Source organism: Rhizomucor pusillus (genome assembly GCF_041956525.1).
Source record: "Rhizomucor pusillus strain CBS 183.67 unplaced genomic scaffold VTP01scaffold_3, whole genome shotgun sequence".
NCBI lineage: Eukaryota > Fungi > Mucoromycota > Mucoromycetes > Mucorales > Lichtheimiaceae > Rhizomucor > Rhizomucor pusillus.
The window spans coordinates 95,895-116,348 of NW_027192145.1; the positions used below are offsets into that span (position 1 = coordinate 95,895).

The 20,454-nt window shown below is 45.2% G+C and overlaps 6 protein-coding genes across 6 annotated transcripts; 2 read left to right on the top strand and 4 right to left on the bottom strand.

Moving 5' to 3' along the window:
* Window positions 1–1,832: 1,832 nt before the first annotated feature.
* Window positions 1,833–2,271, bottom strand: VTP01DRAFT_6223 (uncharacterized protein; the record flags this gene model as incomplete). The annotated part of the gene is made up of 4 exons (XM_069385101.1): window positions 1,833–1,898; window positions 1,971–2,070; window positions 2,140–2,192; window positions 2,248–2,271. 4 exons carry the CDS (start codon window positions 2,269–2,271, stop codon window positions 1,833–1,835), a joined length of 243 nt encoding a protein of 80 aa, XP_069242596.1.
* A 230-nt stretch (window positions 2,272–2,501) lies between these two features.
* VTP01DRAFT_6224 (uncharacterized protein) lies at window positions 2,502–5,678 on the top strand (the record flags this gene model as incomplete). The annotated part of the gene is made up of 10 exons (XM_069385102.1): window positions 2,502–2,711; window positions 2,785–2,955; window positions 3,018–3,127; window positions 3,191–4,148; window positions 4,216–4,295; window positions 4,348–4,429; window positions 4,491–4,539; window positions 4,597–4,772; window positions 4,834–5,391; window positions 5,451–5,678. 10 exons carry the CDS (start codon window positions 2,502–2,504, stop codon window positions 5,676–5,678), a joined length of 2,622 nt encoding a protein of 873 aa, XP_069242597.1.
* Window positions 5,679–5,821: 143 nt separating this feature from the next.
* Window positions 5,822–9,884, bottom strand: VTP01DRAFT_6225 (uncharacterized protein; the record flags this gene model as incomplete). The annotated part of the gene is made up of 10 exons (XM_069385103.1): window positions 5,822–5,992; window positions 6,055–6,151; window positions 6,211–6,491; window positions 6,565–6,848; window positions 6,919–7,077; window positions 7,154–8,285; window positions 8,347–8,490; window positions 8,556–8,621; window positions 8,676–8,981; window positions 9,060–9,884. 10 exons carry the CDS (start codon window positions 9,882–9,884, stop codon window positions 5,822–5,824), a joined length of 3,465 nt encoding a protein of 1,154 aa, XP_069242598.1.
* A 361-nt stretch (window positions 9,885–10,245) lies between these two features.
* VTP01DRAFT_6226 (uncharacterized protein) lies at window positions 10,246–11,055 on the top strand (the record flags this gene model as incomplete). Its single annotated transcript, XM_069385104.1, has 1 exon — window positions 10,246–11,055. The coding sequence occupies one exon, from the start codon at window positions 10,246–10,248 to the stop codon at window positions 11,053–11,055; it is 810 nt and encodes a 269-aa protein (XP_069242599.1).
* A 204-nt stretch (window positions 11,056–11,259) lies between these two features.
* On the bottom strand, window positions 11,260–13,881 carry VTP01DRAFT_6227 (uncharacterized protein; the record flags this gene model as incomplete). Its single annotated transcript, XM_069385105.1, has 3 exons — window positions 11,260–12,785; window positions 12,847–13,138; window positions 13,690–13,881. 3 exons carry the CDS (start codon window positions 13,879–13,881, stop codon window positions 11,260–11,262), a joined length of 2,010 nt encoding a protein of 669 aa, XP_069242600.1.
* A 284-nt stretch (window positions 13,882–14,165) lies between these two features.
* Window positions 14,166–16,875, bottom strand: VTP01DRAFT_6228 (uncharacterized protein; the record flags this gene model as incomplete). The annotated part of the gene is made up of 9 exons (XM_069385106.1): window positions 14,166–14,240; window positions 14,297–14,557; window positions 14,620–14,793; window positions 14,873–15,152; window positions 15,216–15,279; window positions 15,341–16,277; window positions 16,350–16,436; window positions 16,504–16,668; window positions 16,756–16,875. The coding sequence occupies 9 exons, from the start codon at window positions 16,873–16,875 to the stop codon at window positions 14,166–14,168; spliced, it is 2,163 nt and encodes a 720-aa protein (XP_069242601.1).
* Between the last annotated feature and the right edge of the window lie 3,579 nt (window positions 16,876–20,454).

Here is a 20,454-nt window from a genome sequence, read left to right on the forward strand (position 1 = left end):
ATTATTATTATTATTATTATTATTATTATTATTATTATTATTATTATTATTATTATTATTATTATTATTATTATTATTATTATTATTATTATTATTATTATTATTATTATTGTTGTTGTTGTTGTTGTTGCTGTTGAAAAGAAATAACCAAAGTTAAATTACAAAGAAGCAATACAGGAATGAATATGAAGAAGTCAAGAGCGAGTAGCAAATGTAGTTGATTGGGAACAAGGGAATTTCATAAGAGCATTACGTTAGTATCTTGCGCTACTGCTGCGTAATCGTAATTGATACCTACACACCGGAGGGTAATCCTCGAATTACTCGAGGGACTAGACCGCGCACCTAGTGTTTCTGTATCAGCTTGTGTCCACCGCAGCAAGGTAAACTAGTAGACATACTTTTTACCCGTGGGGTCGGTTTGTTAAAGAAAAGAAAAGAAGCACGACAGAGGACTTGAACTGATGCATCGCAGTATGTAGAAGCAGAAGAGAAGACGACGGAGAAGCGCGAAACGGTTGATGTTGGAGGTGGCTAGAGATCTATTGCTAAGTATAAGAAGACGGTTTGTGGATTTGTTTCGAAGCAGCAAGAAGCTAGATTTTAGGTGTAATATTCTCTCAAACATCGATTCACGCGAGCGCCGGTCCGAATAAATCGGAATTCGACGGCACTGTGCTTGCAGAAGCGAAGCGGATGCAAATCAGCCGGAGAATGAAGGTTTATGAAGGCCAAGCCAGTTTATTCTACAGACTCAGATCAGCCATGTGCTTCAGCGAACGAAGCGAAGCGTTAAAAAATAGCTCTTCTTTGCTGAAGACTTCAGTCTTTTCAGCATTTCAGCACGTCATCCGCTGAGAGGAATATGGAGGATCAAGTCCTGTCCTTCATACAAACGCTACAAACTTTATATATATACCGATCTACTCATGCAGTCCTAGGTTAAGGGCCGTGCTGGTGCAACCATGATGCTGGAATGATATAAGCTGAGTGGTCGATCCCATGTTGATAGGTTGATCCGGAAGTCAATTTTTGCGCTGGTTTGCTCTCCTCCGTTTGCAAAACTATGAAATACTGAACACGTAGGTTTTAAGGATGAATTGGTAGACTTATACGCGAAGACCTACAGACGGTTTAGAATGAACCCAATGTAATCAGACAGTTCAAGAACAAGTCGTGAACGCCAACCTGGCTGCGGTCCAAGATAGATTACTATGGCGACAATCTCTACTATATCCTTGGAGCGACACAAACCACCGACCCGACTTCTTGTCTTTCAGGCTCTTCTGCTTTTCGTGGCCACGACATTCGGCCTTTACGGATGCCTAAACGCACCTGTAAACCTGAATAGCAGCCGCAGCAGTTTGTGGAACACCTTTACTGATCCTATTTCGTCTAAGTGCTTGAACATGCAAAGGGACTTACAGTAGTTTCCATTCAATACGTTTTATCTTTCCACCTGCTTCCCTCTTCAATGGTCATCCTCGATTCTACATTGCGATCACTTAAGATTTCACCATGCCTTGGAAACTTTATTTCCTTGGAGTTTAATTGAAACATTTTCAGGATTCAAATATACCAAACCACGAGGCAATGAGTTTTGTCCTGATGAAGGACATATCTGGTTATGGCTCCTGGATCACTTTCCCAAAAGTTTTAGAGATGTACAAGCTATAATACAATAGAAACATGGCTGCGAGCTATCGAGGGAGTTTCTGCAGATGGATAACGCGATCTATCACCAGTAAAAACCGAACCGGATGGACTCACTGATAATAAAATCCCACTATTGGGTAAAAGTCGATTCCGACGACGATCCTGCCGAAACTTTATTATTGACGCAAATCATCCTCGGACACTTCGAATTGTTTGTAAACCTGGCCCAGGCTCATTCTGTTCTTTTGCGCATACTTTGATTGTTGCGCCGGAGAGTTAGCAGATCATTTGAACAGCATTGTCGTTATTCTTACCAGGCCCAAGAGCACGGAAGCTGTTTCTTTCAAATCATTGTACTCGTGGATCAGACGTATGCGTTTGCGCATAGCCTCCTGTGCACCTTGCTCGTTTGTGCTGTAGCAAGCAATCGGCACGTTAGCTTCTTTACGCCTGGAAGAAAGCCGGGTCGGTTGAAAGCTTTACCCGAGCTCCTGCACGAGCTCCTCGTACTCGCCTCGCAAGTCTGTTGTCTTGTTCTACCAACGAATTGACGCTTGTTTGAAAAAATCACTCAAGTTGTCTTTAGCGAACCTGTAGTTCTCGTTTGGTAGCCATTTGCGAGGACTCGAAAGAAGAAGAAAAGAGGCGATGATAAAAGTCGTCCACGCAAGCCCGTTTGCACCCAATCAGGATAGTGAGCACATTTTTCTCGATGTTTCTCAATGAGCCAGGAGCAGGGGAATGATGTTACCGGGGACAGAAGCTTTTTTGTGTAAGGCATTATCTTTATCCGTTGTGTCAGCTCCTTCCACTCTCTTTTCCGTATTGTTTCATGGAAACGCCCTATGACCACAGCAGCACACGAAAGCCCCAGCAGGCCGCTGTCAAGGCGATCGCTTAGCGTGCCCAGTGATAGTCGACCGCCTGCCCGGTACAGAATCTGGGCACGATCTCGCACACTCTCTGTGCCCGACGTTAATCGACTCAAAGCTGAATGGGAGCGATTTCAAAAGAGCGAGTATGACCCGGACAAAATGGCACTAGGAAGGCTGCAGGTAAGGAGAAAAAGAGAGAGAGAAAGAAAGGTGACAGGGGCACTCACGTGAGATACGCGCGAAAAATAAAAAGATTGACGTCTTGAACATACGCACCGATACGCCGTTGAAGCGACCTCGCATGCGAGTCAAGATGGGCTCGGCGCAGTATTTTACTGCACGGTCAGAAAAAAGCACTGGTGACTGGAATGAAGGATTTATCTTCGTCGTCTCGTACCATGCGCAGTTATTCGATACTGTGGATGTAAGTAAAGAAGAGAAAAAAACGAGAAGTTGTCATGCATATCCTAAATATTATATCGCAAGTTTGATTTGTACGACAAACCTTACAAACATTGGCCACCTAAATCGCCGCACATTGGAAAAGCTAAATTGCGTCTATCACATTTGGAGGGCAAGGATGATGTATTTATAGCGTAAATGTTGCTTGACAAAAATTTGAATGGTTACTGAGGCGTATGCTAACCGGATCGCTAAAGATTTTTGCCGATATACGAATATCACGCCAACCGAGCGCTTCCGACAGATATCCAAGAATCGCTCGTCAGTACAGAAATGGTCGATCTCGCGCAGGCAACTGGCCGCATCACGCATAAAAAGCTTATTGGATCGGTGCAATTGCGTATTCGCTATCGATTCCAGACACCCGATGACGTGACGATAGCTGACCGGCATCCTTTTGCTTACAACATTGCAGAACCAGACAATAAGGAAGAAAACAACAATGAGCAAAACGGAAGAAACGATAAACTTTTGCTGCCTACACAGCGCGTGCGACGCCTAAGTTCTCGACCTAACGTGACGTATCCTGCCGAAGGAAGTAACGACAAAAAAGAGAGCAGCGATCGCAAAGCAGCAACGACAGTTGCAAAGAAGAAGGGGAGTGGTGATGGTAGACAGAAGAGTGTCTCGCAACACGGTCGGGGCGATCTCGCACGCGACGAACGCTTTATCGATTCTGTTTTTCAAGATAAACTATTGACGATCATGAACACCGATGTCCCGGGGTCTCAATCATCGCTGCTTTCGAGAAGAAAAGAGGAGGATGATGGAAAGAAAAAACACAGTCGTATTTGTGCATGGTTACGCGAAGGATTTTCAATTAAAGGAAGAGCGCCCTCGAGTTCTCAAGGCAAACGATATGGATTTTCTCAAAAAGACTCGGATGACAACTTGAAGGTCGTAAGATCAGAAAATAATATGCATACCCCGGTGTACGGCAAACGTAAACGAAAGAGGGACATGATCAAGCGTGGCGCAAATCATATTATCCAAAGCGTGAACTTTGGAGACAAGAGTTTCGCGTCACAGTGGATGCGCGACTCGTTCGACGATGTGGCTATAGCGCACCCTGCATTCGACCGGCTTGTGGGGATAGTCGTGAGCAGACAGACACGAGCGCTCGTGCGTGCTGTCATGAAGTTAGCCAATGCCTTTGTAAGTGCGGTGATAGTCGCCCATGCTATTTGGCTAAATATTCAACTATTATATATATGTCTATCAGGGCCAAGGCTTTAAAGTAAACAGTATACGATTGCTTAAAGCAATGATCATACTCGAGAAATATTACAAATCACAGCCGAGGTACGGAAAAATGATATCAAAGAGAGAATTGTATTGTTTATTCCTGTTACAGAATCGAGCCTGGACCAATTGTGACAGATCGCGAGTTGATAGATGCTGGCTGCCATTTTTTTCGATATGCCCTTATTGCATATGCAAGTATCCATATTTCAAGAAATCAGATTTAGATGGTGGTGTGCTGACGATATTATGTAGGGCTGGCGAGGACTGTGCTATCTGGGATCCTATGGAAAGTTTCTTAGAGGTAATATATAAAATTCCCATATCTTATCGGTATCGATACTTATCGATAACGCTGCAGATGCAAGACACCGCCAGTCCAACAAGTATGCTATTATCCGATACCTTGAGCTCCATCCGGAAGATCTACTCGGTTACGAGTATGGTCTACGCAAAGGTGCCGTGTTCCAGCCAAGCTACTTTGTGGCGATAGATCGTTCTCGGAAGAGCATTGTCCTCAGTATCCGTGGGACTTGGGTAGGTTGAAATGACTAAGGGAGGAGGATTAGGGATTTAAACTTTTTAATTTGCTTGGCAGAGTTTATACGATGCTATCACGGATCTGGTGTGCGAATACATGCCATTCAAAGGTGGTCTCGTGCATGCGGGCATGCTGGCATCTGCGCAGTGGTTCTTTACGAACATTGTCCCGCAGATATTTCGATATGTTGTGCACCACAGCAAAGATATTACAGGATTTATTATCACGGGCCATTCGCTTGGAGGCGGCACTGCCAGTCTTGTTACCATGATGGTACTGGATCAACTTGAAAAGTTGCGCAAGCTGACAGGCAATCCATCGTTCCGAGTTCACTGCTACAGCTACGCACCTGTGGCACTCGCTTCCCACGAACTCAACCACAAATTCGACGACTACATCCACAGTTTCATATGCCACGATGACATTGTTGGCCGGATGTCCTACGGCACCGCTATGCAGCTCAAAGAGTTGATCATGGATACCATCTCGGCATACGATACTTTGGGTGGATGGTACAAAGTCATGACAGACCAGAAGAAACAAAAGCTGTGCTTTGAAATCATATCGCGCTGCCGCGATCAAATCTATCAGAGTGCAGACAAATTATACCCATTGGTAAGTAGAAGAAAGCAAAACAAGAAGAAAATAAAATTAGGCTCACAACAGATGCATAGTTATATATACCCGGCAACATCATATACATCCGACGCTTCCGCAAAGATCGATACGCTGACAAGAAAAAGCTTTCTGCAGCGTTGCGTGTCAAAAGGTTCACGGCTCACCATGGCTCGCACGCTATTTGCAAGGAAATGTTCATAACCAAGTCATGCATAGAGGATCACATGCTAGAAGCCTATCAACATGCATTTGAACAGCTGCGAGGAACGTATGCTCAGCCTTGAAAACTTGTATTTGTAGTTTAGAAGCGAAATTAAGTAGTAAATGGATATTATTTTTGCATTATGTGAAGAGGGAGAGAGAAAGATGTGGTGTGCTGCAGTTTTGTGTAAAGTAGAAAAGGAAAATGAAGCAACAAAAACAGAAATTAATGCCAGAACAGTGGTGGCTCGAACGTTCCAACAAGATGAAATACATATTGGAATTCGGGCTTGAAAGGATGTGTCATGGTTCCGTGGATTATGGGTGGAGTAATGGCGTTTTGCTTGTATTGCAAACATCGCATGTTTTCGCCTGCAAGTACTTGAACAAGTTCGCCCTGCATACCAAGTTTGTCAGTCAATATTCAGTAGTCAAAAGCTGTTATTAATATCTACGCACCGTTTCCACGTGCCGAACTTCGATAAATCGTGGGTCGAATGCAACCACGTAAGGATATGAAAATGCAACAGCTTGTGGATTGCCTTCCCAATCAATGCTATTAAACAGAATTAGGTTAACAACACGAATACACATTATCTTCGTGCAAGAACTTACCGATCGTAACCTTCGCGAACGTAGCGTCCCTTTATGTCCACCATAAATGCAAAAGCGTCGTAGCAGAGGAGATAATTATCACGACATCGGAACATGCCAAGCGGTACCAGTTGCTCGCATCGTTCTTGTACAAACTGGAAGCTAGGATCGCGTAGCTCTGGGAGATTGTGGTTTTGAGATAGGTGGTTGAGATCAATAATTTCAAAGCCGCGTATGCAGACGACTGCCAGCCGAGCTTTAAGGAACTGCAGCGCGGATGCTTCTGCGCCAATGTAGAATTCCTGTGTGAGAAATAATATACAGGTTAATTAATGCATTGCAGTTGGAGAAGAATGTTTATGCGTGAAAACAAACCTTGTACAGTTTGAACCAGGATGGCACTTTACTCAGGAAACCAGTTTTCACTTGTAGGTACTTTGCATTCCTTGGATCACGCAGATCACCGCATACAGGTTCGTACCCTCGGAACAGACTGTCTATTCCCTTCTTCTTTTTCACAAACACTAGCGTCCGTCCATTGCACACACCGGTGCTGAAGAATGATACGTGGTGCGCGATCTTGTGTGATGGCCGCTCGTTCGTTTTGACCGGTGCTGTGGGATCCAGAGAATCAAGTGCATATGCGACAAGTGTTTTATCTAGCGTGTATAATTCATAGTTGATAAACTTGACAACACACAGGGATCTTATGTTCTTTTCAATTTTTACCTGCCAGCACGAGGAAGATATGGTGCTCTTCTAGGACGCCGATCTGGGTAACTTCATCCATCGACAAGACTTTGCGCAAATTATTTGTGTCACCTTCGATGCCCATCCATACACCTAGCTCGGTACCGATGGCTACCATCCTAATGCCGCGTGCACCGACTTTGCATTGCATAACAAGAATTGTTAGTGTGACCCGAAAAAAAGGCCAAGTGGTCCCTGATACCAGGTTACTTACTGAAGGCTGTGCTGCAAGTGATCTTTCCATGGTTGGAAGAAGTTCCATGCCATCCAAACGTTGTATCACTTAATGACCGAATCTCAAAGACTCTGCGCTCGGGATGGGCTTCATCAAGTATAGTCTTAGCCTCGACGATCTTCTGCTTCCACAGTAAACGCTGCTGAGGATTTTCGGCGTATAGCAGGTAGTCGCCACCGTGGCGACCCAGATGGGATATAATCAACGACGAACTGTTGCTGACTGGGAGAATAGGGCTCTGCGGGCTCTGAGGTGCTGGGGACAAACCAGTGGAGGAAGACATGGTCGTGTTACCCAGGGATCGAGATGTAAGAGAGAATCCTTCAGTGCCTTCATGCAAATGTAATAATTCCAGTGGAATAGGTCGTTTTGTGATTTGGTAGTTGTCGCCTTTTGGTTTGGTCATGAGCAGCAAGTGGTCGAATAGAAATACATGCAATTCGCTCGTTTCTACACCCATGTGTGATCGTCGTATTAATGTGCCTTCGTGCAACAATTTACGTCCCTTCTCGCTTAATCGCAGGTCGTGAGGTTCTCCAGGTTTGAATTTGATCCGGTCGTTTATTTCATATATCCGGAGCGTCATTCGCTTGCCATCAGCAAGCTCGTTCATACGCGAGCCGATACTGCGTATTATTTCAATGCATCGTGCAATGTCGTCCTTGTCTGGGTGGTCCTCGGGCGTTCGTTTCAACACTGCATCTAGAAGCAGCGGATATCGTTGCAAACGTGTTACTGGTAGCACCAAGAAATGTCGGAAAGGCAGTTTTCTGCATTCAGCACGTTTTTCTGCGTCGCGAACAAAATTTTGGAACAGCATGTTGGAGCTGCTCTCGCGCTTGACAGCATATTCGCCAAGCACAACGTGCGGTCCATACTCGGTGTAGGCAGCCATGAATTTGTTGATATGCCGTAAGAATATATCGCCTACTTGGTCGACGAATCCACCCACGCTCCGTGCTTGGCAAAGACTTTGGTAGTCGCGAAGATCTCGATTAAGGTCCTTGTGTATTTTTAGGATATCCAGATAATTATTGAATACATTGTCGCAGAAGGCATCTCGCCTTTCAGGTTCTATACACTGGGCCGTCCTAAGCGGCTTTGCAAACAACTATATGTCATATGGAGTGAGAAACTGCATCTCTGCTTATTCGATTCTTATGTATGCATACCTCGTCCAGCAAGTTCAAGTCTCGTACATAATCCTCCTCCGTGTATATTAATTCATGAATCGCTTCTTGCCGTTTAACTTCTTGCTCTGGAGTGCTTTGCAATATTTCCCGTGGAACGGTCGCTTGCCAAGCCCGAGAGACACTCTATCAAGTTTTTAAAATTAAGTTGGACAAAGCCCGACAAAATGAAACAATGTGAGAATACCAACGGTATCGTGAGATGAAGCCAGCGACGAAGAACCCATTGAGAGGTTGCGGCGCAATCCTCCAGGCATCTAGCAGTATTGATCAGCTAGCTTGTCAACGTTGATGTAAAAGTCGCTCTTTACCTTATCCACCTTGGTATCTCGGTAAGGACAGCAAGGAGCATAGCAACCGCCAAGACCTGGACGGCAGGATATGCTGTAGCAGTTTGTCAGCGATGTATATACACATTGCGCGATTCCTTCTTCAAGCGTTGATTCCACAATGGTGTAAACTTCGTGTGGAGACTCATACAAGGTATTCTTTCTGACCGATCTTTCCGAGTATGCAATGGGAGAAATAAGTGGAGGTTTAATGTGCATGAGCGTGCGAGCGACTTTGCGGTAAGTGCTCGATTTTACATAATCGGGTATCAGCTGCCGCAGAATATACTGCAATTGTTACAATGCGACGATGAATCTGTGAGTTCTCTCTGTACTCTGCGCATGCACACAAACACAACAACATACCACCGCTTCTTCGCCGTTAAAACTGAGTGGATATTCGTCGGTGCAAAATATTCTGCGGGTCTTGTTGAGCACTTGCACGTGTTGAAGAAACACCTGGGACAAATTTGACAGCAGTGCCGCGTTGACATACTCGTCCTCGTTTTCCTCGTCTATCCGCATAGTCTTGTATCTGCCATCTGTTGCGCTACCATTAGATCTCAGTCGGTTGAGTCTGCCAGCAGACGATGACGACGAAGAAGATGCTCTATCCAGTGAGCTCGTGCGAGGCATAACCACGATGTTGTTGCTATTAATATCCAAGTAATTATTTTTGTTGTTGCTGTTACTGACAAGGTGTTGCTCGACCGGTTGCTGTTGTTCGCCGCCGCTGCTGCCGCCGGCACGACGAGACGACTGTCGCAGCGGGGGTGACACGGGCACTTTTGGCGTTTCGGACACTAGTGCCTGTTGTGGAAACAAGGGCGGGGAGGCGAGTGAGAAGGAGTCGTCATTGTCCCTGCGTTCTTGGGCTTCGTCGAGGTAGTTGGTATTGGTGGTCGTCGTGGTTGCGTTGTTGTCGTAAAAAGGTACGGGAGGACGACTGTTAAGGACTCTTGGCTGCACTGTCGCTGCATCGGTGACAGCGTGGTAGTTTAGCGATGACTGATGCGTAGTCGCAGTAGCAGAGTCGAGCGAGGTGTTGCCATGCCGAGATGGCAGCGAGCGATCGTCAGGTGGCAAAGTATCCTTGAGCTCGCTGATAAACGAGTCGAGGTCCTGGCACAAAGAGTCCAGAGTTGAAGTGTCTAGGGTGGGCAGGCTAGTTGGTTGCTCGTATTTGGCCATCAAGTTGCCTTCATAGACCGAGTGCAAAAAGGTGGGTAACAGCCAGATAATAATAGAACAAAGAGAAAAAGATTCGGGACGTTGCACAGAAAGAACCGCCATTGCCAGAAGAAAGAATAAGGGTACTTGTGTCACATTGTGACGCCACTTGCGCCGCACCACTCCATATCGCGCAAGCAAGAAAGAAAAGTTTATTGTGTGCTGCTAGTCGATTTACGCTAGCATGAACATTTGAGGAATAAGTGAAATTTGTTTGTTACTTTTTTCATCCTGGCGGTTCGCGGTGATGGTTTGGTTTGGGGTGAAATTCTCCGGAACTGGTTCTTTCGTAGCTTTTTAAACTGTCTTGTCTTTCTTATATATGAATCCATCATCAAGCGACCATAATATCAATAATACAAGCACGACCCTGTCGACCATCAGTGACCATCAGCAGTTCACAGTTACAGACTGGGAGGCACTGTTTGAGCCACAATTCTCGTTCACTGCCACGCGCTTAAAAACTAAGAAACGACGACGCCCACTGTCGCCCACCCAGTCACCTACGCTGCCTAAGCTTGATCACATACGGATACACAATATAGCTCAATCACGGCCTAAAGATCAGATCGAGGTTTTGCCGCGTCCGGTCGCTTCAGCGGATGGGCCATCGGACGAGGCTGCTCGGAAACGATGGAAAGAGAGGATGGAAATGCTGCAGACGATACGCGAAGAAGGTTTGCTGGACGAACTTGATACTGTACGGTTTCCTCGACAACAGGAGCGATGGCAATCTCGTATCCGCAAAAAGGCAGCGCAGATCAAGCGCGACGTCCAGCAAGACGATGATGATTCATCAAACCAAGAATTTGGTAACGATAACGATGAAAAGGATAGCACAGACGGATCCCGAATACATTATCGTGCCTCATTTTTGTTCTTTGCACTCGGTTTCGTGTTCCCGCCCATGTGGATCATCGGCTCCCTCTACGTCCCTCCAAAGTCACGCCCTTCATACAGCCACAGAGTCGACGTTAAATGGAAACGGCGCTCTCGCTATGCTTTTCTCATATTTATCATCAGCCTTTCTATCATTTTCATTCTCGAGCTCGCATTCAACCCTGCATTCATAGGCTGGCGCCACAGCAATCGACAAGAAAGCGAGGAAGACCCTGTCATCGACCCTCAATAAATAGAACCGCTTGTCTTGTAAATGAAAGAAAGAGAAAAAATGACTTTAATTTTTACAGTTTGCGTACGCAGAATGGTATGAGAAGGTGCAGAGTGATCATGACATACAACAAAGCATAAGGGGGAAATAGCAAAGGGGGAATGAGATTCTGGATGGGAGAGTCTTGGATATTTGGAGAGGATAGAAAGACGAAAAAAGAGACGCTTATGATACTGACATGCTGAAATGATTCGGGCTCGGGCTTATGCTCATAGCGTTGAAGCCTGCTCTTACATCCTCCTCTTCTTCTTCATCATCGTCTTCATCCTCTTCGTCTGAATCTTCGTCAGACTCTTCATCGTCGTCTGCCTGCCATTCAAAGTAAATGTCGTTGATAAATGACTTGCTGCTATCCAGTCTGTACGGATCAAAGGGGAAGAATGTCTGGACCGTCACGAGGATACTGCCTTCTTTGCTGATCGGACCATCCGAGATGCCAGGGACGAAAATGTTCTTGTTTCTCTCCAGAATCGGATAGACATACATAAAGTTTGTGTCGTGTGATATCCGTGCAAATTGCTTGACAACCATCGGTGCGCATACTTTGAGCGGATTGAATCGGCTAGCAACAAGCCGAGGCATGTTTCGCAGTCCAGCACACCAGTTGCGAGAAACACCTGATCCGTCAAATGCAATGACAGGTACCCCGTCTGCGTCTATTTGGCCAGAAATTGAAGCACGATGCCCGTTTTCTTCGTTTATGACAGCCTCCAATTCATCGTCAACAACCAGCTCGCGCCATCGGAAGCAAAAAATGTACATGATCGCTTGCATCACTGCGTAAAATACATCGTATTTGCTGGCGTCAGGCTGAACCTTGGAAGTTTCGTATTTTTCGACGTAATCCATGCACCATCCACTCAGTAATCCCACTGCGCGTTGGATTCCGGCAGGCTCCAAAGATTTGGCACGTGCGACGTAGGAAGATAGGTACGCAGCACATGCAACGCGAGTCATTCCAGGTCGTGAGGTATCTGCGACGTGCTCCATCAGATGGTTGATAAAGTACTCTGGATAATAGCCAGGGTCAAGCGAGCAAAAGTAGAACAGCAAAAACTGAGTGTATCTGGATTTAAGTGTCTTGATAATGGAGTGGTCAAAAGCGCCGATCAAGATATGGAATACTTCACCGCGATCTTCAGCAGACGACTTGACAGCGAAACGCGCAAGATAGCCGAGCGTAAGTGACATCATGGAATCTAATTTTCGTACCATGGATTGAATGTATCGGATCTGCTTTTCTCGGCTCGACTCCATCTTCTTTGCCATCACCTCCTCATCGTCGTAGTCTTCATCGTCACTTCCTACGATGCTCCCGTCTTCTTCATCGCTTTCGTCATCGGACTCGTAGTCTTTATCAAAATCCATATTGTAGGTATCAAAATCGACTTCGTCCTCCAATTCATCGAGCTCGATCTGGATATGAGCATCAATGTTGACCATCTGGGTGATGACGAGTTGAAGAATTTGTCGCCGCATTAACGGAGCATAGTCCAAAATCTCTAGTATGTTTTTGATATACGTCGCCTGCGCTGCTGTGTTCCAGGTGTGATGTGGGAGCGCACGGTTGAGACTCTGGAACAAAGTGTTTGTGCTTGTGGGAATAAGGCGCAGTATACTGCGGAGTGCCTCGTGATTGCGTCTATGCGCGACGGTTCTGTTAACCTTGGCGTACGGCGGTAAGCGCTGACCTATAAAACATATAGGTTATTTTACACGTTACGCCGTTCCAGATGATCAAACGATACTTGCGAAATTGGAAATTACGAGCGATGCATGTCATGATCGATGATACATAAAACGCATGTGCTGACACGAGATTCTCTAGGAATTCAATGTACGCTCCAGCGAACGCCTCCTCTTGCACGGACCAGTCGATCCCCAGCATTGCCTCGACGAGGGTTGCACACGACTTGTCAAGTTGTGACACAGACTGCGACAGGACCACCATCCACACATAGACCTTGAGAGGCGAAGGCGCATCAGGCTGAGTCGGATCCGTCGTCAGCAAGTTAACCAGCTGGTTGTACCGCTCGTCATTTCCCTAAAAATGGGTATTTCTTCATGAGCGAACCGTAGTCATGGCACCTTTGTGGCCCAGAGATGTTTAAAAAAGTTCGTGATTTTTTTGGGAGGAATATTTCCGTCAATTCCTGGCGAGATGATATTTCCATCTCCACACTTCCCGCACGAGACTTTTTGCGCCATCATCAGGGACACACTTGAGCCAATTCGTCTGGAACCCTGCAGACTTTTGGCAGTTGGAGGATGTCCATCCCTTACACTTTTTGTGTAGAAAACCCGAACGCATTGTAGCGGGGAATAGTATAATTGTATATATGCATAATGCGTGTGTCATTCAAGCCGTTAGGCCTTGTCTCTTTTTTTCTGCATTTATTCGCCTGATGGACAGATCTCGTGAATGGTTAACTTTCTTCTTTTTCGGGTCCTGGTGTGTGGATGGGTGGGTGTGTATGTGTGTATGAATAGATTATGTTTGCTGCGCATCAAAGATGCACAAGCATATTGTTTCCTTCCAAAGAATAGAAATTGCAAAGAAAATAGTGCAAAGCGTAGGAAATGGGTTCAACTTACCATTTCTTTCTCCTTAATTGCGCTGTATACATATGATTTCATCATCATTTTCATGTTTGCCAGTTTCTCCGGCTTGACATTGGCTATGGATTCCTCTTGAGGTGCGCTCAGCGCTGTAACCTCCCCTTTCCTTGAAGGATCTGCTGCGATCAAGGGATCGTGGACGGCTGGTTTTGGTGATAGGACAGGCATGGCGAAGAGAATGTAGGTAGGACTGAATGATTGAGCTGAATAGGGGAGGAGGGTAGGTGGGGTTGAGGAAGAGAGAAAAAAAAGGGTACCGCAGCGGGACAAGACCTTGCCTTTTAAAGAACAGATCGTCACATATTCTTCAGCCACAGAAATGCTGCATCGTGCCGCGGTACACGGTCACCGCAGCAGCAGCATGAAAATGCTTCCCGGTTAAAGTTTACAAAAGTGAGACATTTTTATTACAGGAATCGAAATAAACGAAAATTCTGTATATATAAGGGTAGTTAATTTTGGGTTCTCTTGAAGGATAAAAGTGGTGGTAGGATATCGACCGGTCCGGCCTTTTTGATAAATGGGTGCTGCGATAATACTCGCGTGAGTTTCGACGCTTGATCCCGCAACGCATAACTCTTACCTCAAGCAGCTCTGCAGCTGTTGCTCTAGACTTTACATCGACGCATAAGCATACAGCCAGGAATTCCCTTAATTCTGGTGATAACCGCTCAGGATTTGCAAGCGTCGGAGTGCCGTTAGTTGCAATGAGATAAAGAGCCTTGATAGGCTCTTCTTCCAGATACGGTGGTTTGTTCTCAATCATTTCAATAGCCATAATGCCTAACGACCATATATCGACTTTGGCATCGTACTCTTTTTGCTTGACAACCTCTGGTGCCATCTACAGCGACGAATGAGTATTTGCTTTGTTCAATTGACTGTGGACTACATGGATATCTTTACCCAGTACGGCGTTCCCACCATCGTAGCACGCTTGTTCCTTTGGTCCGTGAGCTTCGCGCAATAGCCAAAATCGCTTATCTTGACCTGCCCTGAAAAGTTTAGAAGTACATTGTCGGATTTAATATCTCGATGGATGATGTTTTGTGAATGTAAATGATTCAGTCCCTTTGCCGTCTATGCAAAGTAAGAAAAAGAGGGAAACACTTAGATTACTGTTCAGGCGGATAAATATGAAGGCTGTATCATTGTATACCTCGGCACACACGGTGGCAATTTGCTGTTCAGTCATCGAGTTGTTCTCGATCACGTCTGTTAGTGCACCGCCTTCCATGTATTCCATGACTACCCAGAGATCTCCGCGTACTAGGAAACTATCTAGAAAGTTGACGATATTGTCGTGCTTTGATTCCTTCATGATCATGATCTCGTTCACAATCAAATCGAGTCTCGTTTGTTTTGACAAATCCATCTCTTTGACGGCAACTTTGCTGTCGGTTGCCAGCTGGTTTGATAGATATACATATCCAGATGCACTGAGAAGCAGAGCAAATTAGCTTGTATTGAAAATTTAGCGCCAAGTGTGTATAGAAACCTACCCTTGACCGATACATTTTATACGCTTATACAAGACATTCGGGTCACCCGTTGATACTGCAGATTCTAAAGGACACGCAGTTAAGACCAGTTTTCAAAAAGAGAGGATTTAAATATTATTACTTACTAAGACGCTCCATGATTTGAGTATTGTTCGTTGCTGCATTGCTGCGTTGTTGTGCGCGTGGGGATGGTTTATTCTTTTCAGTGTCGGTTGATGAAGCGGTAGTAGCAGGTACAGGCGTCGAGGTCTGTGGCTGTGGTACCGGTGGTCCAGGATGCACGTGCGATTTTTTGGCATTTTTGTTGTTTGCTTCTGGCGCTGCTGCTGTTGCTGCTTCTTTTCTTTGAGCTACTCTTGCCAGTCTCTCTGCGTTTTGTCGATCGAGTATGGCAGCTGCTTCTTTGAGGCGTTCCTTTTCTCGTTCAAGCCGCGACCTCTCGGACTTGTGTGTCGGTAATGGATCGCCACGTTTGGGAAGAGTTGTATAGGATTTCTTGGTACTGAGGCGGGGAAGGCCTATTTGCGACAGTGAGGGCTGAGGAGTGGGAGGTGTGATATCTGCATGTTTTTCCGCTGCTGTTGTTGAGGCGCTTTGTTGTGGCTGCGGTTTTGGTAAGCGAGGTACAGCACCGGAAGTGCGTGCCTTTTTATTGCTGTCGTTGTTGGCCAGCGTGGCGAGCCCAATCGTTGTAGGTGCAGCGGTAAGCAGAGCGGTACCACTCGATTTTTGTTTTTGCTGCTGCTTAACGTTTTCTACTGGTTTCAAGGGACGAGACGGTGGAGGTCGGATATGTCTTGGAGCGGGTGTAGAGCGGCTCGGTGTCGGTTTCGTAGTCGTGGTAGTCGTGGGTAGCTCTTTCCTTGCAGGCTTTGGGCGGTCCTTTTCAGTGCTGCCACCGCCACGTTGCTGCTTTTCTTGCAGATATCCTCCTTCTCTTTCTCGCCGCGCTTGCCCTGTGTAGAACTCGAGTGCAGCAAGCACTGCCTGCGGGTTCTTGGCCGCGTCCTCGGGTGTGATTTTTGATCCCTTGAGAAGAGCACTCCATTGGTCGGGTAAGCCCTAAAAAAGTTTAATTAAATATGTTGGGAAATGTTAATATATCCCATCTTTCGATGTAAAAGCCAGGCTTACAGTGAAGGCACCAGTGAGAGGATCAAAGTCAACGTGGAGATTGTGGACAAAATTGGTAGGACCAGCTGATGTACCCAGCGGAGAACGCTAACGCATAATGAATAAACTTGGACACAGCAAGAAAGGATGGATCCTCTTGTTTTGTTATGCTCACATTGTATATTTCATCCATCCAAGAGTACAAGTCCTCATCATTTCTGCATGCAAGATAAAACGTCTTGTTTTTTGTTGCCAATTCAAAGCAATGTGATTTGAGATCAGCGCGAGAGACCGAGGTGATTTCTTTGAGGAATATTAACGCAATACACTGCCCAGTTTGCTGTGAACGGTACATATATATAACATACGCGTATTGAGTGTACAAGCCTCTCTACGTATATCTGGCTGTTGCCCAGGTAAGTGATACCTCGTTTCTATGAAACGTCAAAGTTGACTCTCTCAAGACAACATAGCGCTTTGACCATATCCACGCTCTTAGTCCATCTTCCTTCACTTGCAAGTATCCGTCCTTTTTTATTTCCGCCATATGTCGTGAGCTGCTGATCGCACTGTTGGAATCAGGATCGCACGTCGCAGTGTTGAGAGAAAAGAGAGTTCTAAAAAGATTCGGGGGAGAAAGAGGTATGCTGGGCTGGTCAGGGGCGAAATGCCCCATTTTTTTACATCACTGTCAAACGCAGGAAATAGGAAAAAACCGTCATCGTCAGATTGCAGACTTTCCGGATACTTGACGCGTATTGCTCTTTTTCTGTTTCTTTTTTTGAGGAACAACTCTCGCAATACTATTGTTCTTCTCTGCTTTCCACGAGTTCGCCGTACTAATTTTTAGTATTAATGTACTTTATCACACAGCTTCGTAGTGATGGCGCATGTTTGTGGTCAGTTACATCACTGCAGCATGCGTTATCCATGCGATTGTATGACAATGCTGCTACAGATGGCAAAAAGCCCAGCCATGCAAACAGCCCTTTAACGGAAATTCCTATCCAACCATACCCGACTCGTTTCCAACAGAGGCCTCGGTTGGTTTAAAATAATAAGACCACGTATTAAAACCAGCGGCTTCAGACAATCTTCGTCGATCATCATCGTCTTATGCTTTCAATGTCTGCATGGTCATGCAGTCAGTAGTCTAAACAGTCGTCATAGGCAAAAGATTTTACCAGGCCATTGAACTCTGCATTTTAGTTAAAAATGGGAAGCCAAGCGCATACACGCACGGTAATAACCTATTTTGATTTTTTGCCCGTGTAAATAAAATGTCAAGTTCTGCCAAAAGTTTATTGAACTTTAAGTGAGCCCGTCCTTTAATAATAGTGCAACCTGTAGTTACTGTGCAAATTAAACCTTTGAATTGATAAGCTGATGAATGTTTACACTCTTTTGCATTGCCTCTCGATGTTGGGTGGCAACCATCAGTGGGCGGGCAGCTGAGCCACAAGCTGTTGCCTTATTTTCCTGATATCTGAAACAATGCTTGCAATGTACATAAGTTCCTCTCTTTTTAAAAACTGCAGCGAATTGCTTCAGAGCTCCCAAAGCACTTGCTGTATAAGGCGATGCGTAAGAAGAATGACATTTGAAGTCGACACTTATCTGCTTGATCGTGCGTTCCCAATGCGGCCGGCTAGCTGTGGATTCAATTGGCATATCAAGAGTGACAGAATCGAAAACACCAGCTGTATTCTTCTAATTGCTCGTCAGTATCATTTGTCTCCATTTAGTTTTTTGCAAACAATTAAGAACTTGCTTTGTTGAATTCAAAGCTTACTAGGTAGGACCTTTACCTAGATCTCTGACTAACCCGATAAATTGACGTGCTGTAGAAGTTCTTCATTCACAGTTAAAAGGTTGACATCTTATATATACACATTTCATATATGTATCACTCGAGGCAAATCATTGCTTACGGATTTCCGTTACATTTGTTTTGGTCATACGTCACTGGAGGATGTGCGCGCGGGGAATAAGCATCTAGAAGAAAAAAAAACATTGCATTAAGATTGGGGCTGTCAGCATGCTCGTCACGATACCGCGGGGGCGCAATTGCATGTGTACGTGTGTACCCAGAATTGTTACGCCAAAACTGATCCGAGATCCAAAAGAATGGATCCTACAACGCTAAACTTGCTTCACGATACACAGATGAGATTCGGAAGCTCTCTTTACAATTATGCAGTACTCACATCCATCACTAGTAGTTTTTGCTTTATTTTATATTGCGCCTGTCATTTACCTTTTTGCAGCTCTTGGGATTAAAGCCACGTCATGCAAGGGGATATACATCTTTTGGGGGGATGAGGGCTAACGGTTCGAGAAGAGAAGAGGGAGCGAGCGAGAAGAAAGTGATGCTTAATTGCCAAGGCAATATACAGTGAACGACGATCGGTTTGTTTGCTTGTTTGTTTGTTGGGAGCCCGCAACAGGAACAACCCAACTTGACTAAAATTGGGAATCGCCCTGGATCACGAATCACGAATGTACCCCGTTCAAACTGCTGTGGAGAACAACATGCTTACCTTGTAAAAAGCGCTTTTTAAGTGCAAAGTAGCAACTCTGCATTTCATGAAAAAATAGGGCGCAATAAGTACAAGTGTAACTATTCGCATTGCTCGACTAACAGCTCCGATATATTAAAGTATACGTCAAGAAGCTCGCGCGGGTCAGTTGAAGAATAAGTCCAGCAGCTAAGCCCAGCAGGGGAAAGTCTTGCTTAGAACCCAACAAACCGCGCGTACTATGGCTGCTCGAGAGTATGAGCGTGAACCATATTAGATAGTGCCGAACATAGTGGTGCCTTAACACTTTAGGACATCTAATCACGCAATCCATATAAGCTACTACACGGTGTTGCTGAAATGCTATTGTTCGTGCTAGTACCATCCAGCACACGTTGAATGCCTAGTACGCTATTGTCTTTTGTTTCTCCATGGCTGATTTGTATGTGATTACCAAAACCTTCAAATAAAAACAAATAAGTTTCTTCATCGTGATAGTAAAGCATGTATAAAATCAGTATTCAAATTCGATCAAACTCAGCCTTGAGTATATCGCCTTCTCATCCTTGGAAAAAAGTTCAATATGCTTAAATCAAGAGTCTACTTCTTAGGTAAACGATGTACGTTCTATCCTCATTTTTAAGACCAGTAAAAGCTGATATTTGTTCGCCATCCTTAAAGGCGAGATAGGTAAATTACGTTAATCTACTGGCTGACGAAAAAAGGTGTTGAATTTAATAATAATAAGAAGGCGAATGAAAAGAGTAATATTGGCATCTCATGTGGGGGGCGGCGGAGCATCGGAATTCGGAACGCTACTGAAAGAAGTCAAGCGTGGCAAGTTGATGCTGCACCTCGGCTATCCATCCAAACGTGGCCATGCGTACCCACCCTGGGGTATGTATAGCGTCCCCGCAGTTACGCGCTGCTGGAAACTAGAGAGTATACTTTTGGAAATACTTTTATGCGATGGAAGAATAGAAGATTACATTATAATCCGTCGTCGGAAAGTTGAAAAAGGAATTTAGGCACTGCAATGCAAAACAAGACGGCAGCCCTCTGGTGTAACCGAGTCATTGTTTCCGCATAGTATAGCATCAATTCTACAGGTAACATGATGCCAAGGAAAGCCGGATAGAGAGATATGCAGTGTCTTTAGCTAAAAACTCTCTCCTGTCGCTCGAACGTATGTAATTTGTACTAGCTAGCTGCATCTGAGCTGGTTTCCTTTTCCCTTGTGGCAACAGTTTAGATAGATGTTTTTATACATTGGATTGTATAAAGAAAGGAAAGAAGCACAAGATATCCCCGGTTGCTTCTGCGCCGGCGCCACGCAGCAGATGAACATGCTGGGATAAAGACAAGATGGGCAGAATTCGCTCTCAGCATTAACGGGGCTAATTGATGAGCATCTTGGCCAGTTCTGTTTATGGAAGGAGCCCGTCTATATACCTCTTTGCGAACTGCAAAGCAGACGCGCAATGTTCGCCAGCTTACGCAGGCACTGCAGCCAAATCTGCTTTCAAGGATGCCTCAAATCCCCATATTTGGGAACTGACGAAATAGCTTTTTGAGTTGTGTGCCCCACTTTTTTTTTCCTTTGTGCC